A 4,493-nucleotide genomic window follows, 5' to 3' on the forward strand; every position below is an offset into this window, starting at 1 on the left:
CCCAGCGACGGGCGCCACATGCCGGTGGCGGCTCTGCACGCCCGCCCGGCCCCAGGCAGAGCGGAGCGGCGGCCCGGGGGCACGGCCGGCCATGGGCGGTGCCTGCGTCCCCGCGTCACCGGGCGCGCTACCCGCCGCCATTGGCCGCCCGGGCGGCGCCGGTGGCACGCCGGGGCACCAGTTGGCGGGCGGCGGGGGCGGGGTCGGGCGCTGCGCGCGGATTGGTCGCGGCCAGCGGCGGCCCCGCCCCGCCGGTGAAGGTGAGCGTCTCCTCCAGCGCCGCGCGCCGCTCGTACCGAACCGGAGCGGACCGGTACGCAGTGACTGCGCCGCCATGGCCGCCTCCATCTTCGCCGCCGTCCCCCACTCCCCGCCTGTCGCCGTCTTCAAGCTCACGGCGGATTTCCGGGAGGACAGCGACTCGCGGAAGGTCAACCTCGGCGTGGGCGGTGAGTCCGTGGCCCCGTCCCGCTCGGCGGGGCCGTTCCCCGCGGCTCGGGCCGGTCGGTGCCCTTGCGGCGGCTTCCGCACCTGCTGCAGCGACCGGGCGGCGGCGGCGGGCCCCGAGCCCCAAAGGTCACCGGGCCCCGGCCGGACGCGGGGGGGTGGGCGGGCAGCGAGGTCCAGCGGGCGTCAAGGTCGCGGGGCCGGCCGGGCCGCCGTCCTCGGTGTCCCCGGCAGGGCGCTCGGGGCGCCGGGCGGCGCAGCGTTCCCCCGGTGCAGTAAGGACGGCTCTCCCTTTCCCGCAGCCTACCGCACGGACGAGGGGCAGCCATGGGTCCTGCCGGTGGTAAAGAAGGTGGAGCAGATGATCGCCAACGACAACAGCTTGAATCACGAGTATCTGCCCATCCTGGGCCTGCCCGAGTTCCGGGCCAACGCCTCCCGGATCGCCCTGGGTGATGACAGCCCTGCCATCAAGGAGAAGCGGGTATGTGGCAGACACAGAGCACTGGGATCCCTGGGGTGTCTCTACAGCAGACTGAGTAGAGGAGCACAAATGTGTAGAGGTCCTGCATTTTGGCAGGATTTGGGGGTTTCTCAGACATGGTCTTTCTTGACTGTAGCTTACTTGATGAACTCATGCAGTTGAAACTGTTTGTGCAGGTAGTTGTGGTTTTGGGGAAAAGCCAAACGTGGCCTGTGATTGGAATCTGTGTTTTCCTTCATCTTTTAATAGCTTACCCACAGGAAACCCAAGTCAGATAATACACCACCTTTCCTGAAATAAACTACTAGCTGAGAATCTGCTCTGTGCCAAAATGTAACAGGAATGGCTGGAGTCTATTTATAATGGTAGAAGTTGTCAGGATGGGCCTGAGCACTGAAGGAGGTTGAAGACCATGGGAAGGGGATGGCATTCTGACTGAGCTGACCCCAGGGGACACGTTTGGGATCCTGTCTCACTCTTGCAATGCTCTGCTCTCTTTCCATGCACTGCTCACGGTGCTGGGCTGGGTGGGCAGTGCTGGCAAGTGTCTCTGTTGCAGGTGGGGAGCGTTCAGTGTCTCGGTGGGACGGGCGCTCTGCGGATCGGTGCAGACTTCCTGAGGCGCTGGTACAATGGCAACAACAACACGGCCACCCCCGTCTACGTCTCCACTCCAACCTGGGGTGAGTGCTGCTCCCAGGGAGCCCTGTGGGTCAGTGAGTGAGGGAGGCACAGCCCTGCTCCTTGCAGGCACCGGGGCAGGGAGTGAGCAGCCTTCTCGTGTGTGTAAGGGGAGGTGCTGGGGCTGGAGAAGGAAGCTTGCTGGAGATAGGGTGTGCTTTTCTGAGAAGATATTTCTTTCCTCAGAGAACCACAATTCTGTGTTTATGGATGCTGGCTTCAAAGATATTAGAACTTACCACTACTGGGATGCTGCCAAGAGGGGTCTGGATCTCCAGGGGCTGCTGAACGACATGGAAGTGAGTAAAGCTGGCATGGGATGGGCTGAGCTTGATGCTGTACTGTCAGCATCTGCAGCTGGCTAGGCTCTGGTGTGCTGTGCTGGGAAGTGGATCACTGCAAAAGAGGCTGTTGTTGCCCAGAGCAGCTCCAGGCCTCTCCCTGTGCTGTGGGTGCCCAGTTCTGTCCATGTGAGTGTGTGACCAAGATGTGTTCTCTCCTCAGCAAGCCCCAGAGTTCTCCATTTTCATCCTCCATGCCTGTGCGCACAACCCAACAGGCACAGACCCTACTCCTGAGCAGTGGAAGCAGATTGCTGCTGTCATGAAGGTATGGGCTGCTGCTGGGGCTAAAGCGATGCTGAGGGGACAAATAGCTCTCAAGCCAGCCAGAGCATTTGCATCTGAAATGGGCTTTGAGGGAATGGCATGAGATGCATGAGATGTAGCAGAAGCTGAAAGAGTCCCCCAAGGCAGGTGTTGAAGGGAGAGGTGGACAAAGGAATGCTGGTTGTCTGTGCTCAGAGGAGAGATGCACTGCAGTTCTTGTTGTGCCTCCAAGTTCTTGTTTTCACACTCTATGGAATGGGCTATAGTGAGATTTCTCCTGCTGGAAGGATTATCTGCAGGAAGGTGCTGGATAGTAGCACATAAAGTGGTGCACTTCTTATGTCCTCAAATGCAGTTTTCTCCTGCATTGACTTTTATTGAGCACTTAAGTCTTTCTATTCTTTCACCCCAGTAGAAAGAGAATATTTCAGTCTGGTGTTGCTGGACCATGTTTCCTTTGAATTCCCACAGGAACTCAGTGGTCGTTTTTCCCTCCTACGGGTACTGTGGGGGGTAAAAGAGAGCTTGTGGGGAGGGGATTTCCCTCTAACACTGTTCCTCCTTGCAGCGCCGGAGCCTGTTTCCATTCTTCGACTCAGCGTACCAAGGGTTTGCCTCTGGCAGCCTGGACAAGGATGCCTGGGCTGTGCGATACTTTGTCTCCGAGGGCTTTGAGCTCTTCTGTGCACAGTCGTTTTCCAAGAACTTTGGGCTCTACAGTGAGTGTCTGGCAGTAAGCTGGCCCAGTAGCATCATACCCAGACAGATGGGGATGGCATGCTGAGGGGTGGGGAATTCTCTGCTTTGCCACGACGTCTGGAACCAATGGCTCACATCTCTTGGCTTGTCCACAGATGAACGGGTGGGGAACCTGACCGTGGTGGGGAAGGATGCAGACAACGTGCAGCGTGTGCTGTCCCAGATAGAGAAGATTGTGCGCACCACTTGGTCCAACCCTCCCTCCCAGGGAGCACGCATTGTGGCCACTACGCTTGCTTCCCCGCAGCTCTTTGATGAGTGGTACGTGATGCCAGGGCTGGTGGGAGAGGGCAAGGGAGGGAAGCTGTCTCCCTGAATGTCAGGCTTGGCCAGATGGCTTCAAACCAGATGGGTGCCCACCGTCATGGTGTGCTTCGTGCCTGCTGCAGGAAGGGGAACGTGAAGACAATGGCAGATCGGGTCTTGCTGATGCGCTCAGAGCTCCGCTCCCGACTGGAGGCCCTCGGGACCCCAGGCACCTGGAACCACATCACAGAGCAGATTGGCATGTTCAGCTTCACAGGCCTGAACCGTGAGTATCCAGTGGGCTGTTGAAGGGAGAATTGGGTGGGGGCAGTTTTGCTATGGGTGGACTGAGCTGAAGCAGTCCAAGCAGGAATCTCTTGGTCTCACTGGAGTTTTGGCATCCCTGCGTCTGTGGCTGGGAAGGGATGAAGCATCACACAGTATTTTAGTGGCCAGTGCTTGAACTCTTCTGCTTGTTGTGAAAGATTCAAGCATCTCTGACTAGTTCTTTGGGCTTTTCTGAGCTGTGGGTCACTGCTCTGACCTGATGTCCAATTGTTTCCCCAGCTAAGCAGGTGGAGTACATGGTCAAGGAAAAACACATCTACCTGATGGCTAGTGGGCGCATCAACATGTGTGGTCTAACTACCAAGAACCTGGACTATGTGGCCAAGTCCATCCATGAAGCTGTCACAAAAATCCAATGAAGCACATGAACAACCAAACTTACATGAAGTCACCAAAGCTATAGTGTGTAGTCCATGTCTTTCTCTGCTCATGGCTTGCCTTTTCCCACACCTCTTGGGGTTTAATAAAGGTGGGAGCAGTAGCTCAATCAGGGATAATCGTCTTCTGACATTTTTTAAGTGATCCTTGCAATATGGTAAGCCAGTGCCCCAGGAGGTGGGTGCAGCATGAGCCACTTTGGCTCTTGTTTCACAACAGCAGCCTGGTCTCCAGGCCCTTAGAGCTGCATCTTTAGCACATCCAAATCAACTCCACATAACTGATCATTTTGATCATGGCAAAGTCCGGTGCCAGTGCAATGCACTGTGTGATAACAGCACAGAGGTTGGGATCTCACATGGCTTGTGAACTAATGTCACTCAGTAGTATTTTGGGGAGGGGTAAAGCTGTTGTTAGCTTCTTCTCTCCACCCGTCCCACCCCTTCCTAATTTCTGAGCCTTATACGAGCAAATATTTGTAATTGTGATAATTGCTTCTTTGTGTTGCTGACATGAAATTAAACCTTTGTCTCTGAATGCTA

The 4,493-nt window shown here is 56.6% G+C and overlaps 1 protein-coding gene across 1 annotated transcript; it reads left to right on the forward strand.

Moving 5' to 3' along the window:
- The first annotated feature begins 224 nt into the window (after nucleotides 1-224).
- GOT1 (glutamic-oxaloacetic transaminase 1) lies at nucleotides 225-4,493 on the forward strand. The gene is made up of 9 exons (XM_071446322.1): nucleotides 225-449; nucleotides 750-931; nucleotides 1,491-1,614; nucleotides 1,799-1,911; nucleotides 2,117-2,221; nucleotides 2,789-2,939; nucleotides 3,075-3,240; nucleotides 3,369-3,511; nucleotides 3,793-4,493. The coding sequence occupies exons 1-9, from the start codon at nucleotides 335-337 to the stop codon at nucleotides 3,930-3,932; spliced, it is 1,239 nt and encodes a 412-aa protein (XP_071302423.1). The 5' UTR covers nucleotides 225-334; the 3' UTR covers nucleotides 3,933-4,493.

The sequence above is a fragment of the Agelaius tricolor genome, unplaced genomic scaffold (genome assembly GCF_023055355.1).
Source record: "Agelaius tricolor isolate 1412-34295 unplaced genomic scaffold, bAgeTri1.0.p SCAF_22, whole genome shotgun sequence".
NCBI lineage: Eukaryota > Metazoa > Chordata > Aves > Passeriformes > Icteridae > Agelaius > Agelaius tricolor.

What these genes read in the sequence shown, in the direction of transcription:
- GOT1 (XM_071446322.1), top strand. Translation starts at nt 335, where the DNA reads ATGGCCGCCTCCATCTTCGCCGCCGTCCCCCACTCCCCGCCTGTCGCC. An exon ending in GGCTGCTGAACGACATGGAA is followed by an intron (nt 1,912 to 2,116) that starts GTGAGTAAAGCT and finishes TTCTCTCCTCAG; the next exon opens with CAAGCCCCAGAGTTCTCCAT. An exon ending in CAGCTTCACAGGCCTGAACC is followed by an intron (nt 3,512 to 3,792) that starts GTGAGTATCCAG and finishes TTGTTTCCCCAG; the next exon opens with CTAAGCAGGTGGAGTACATG.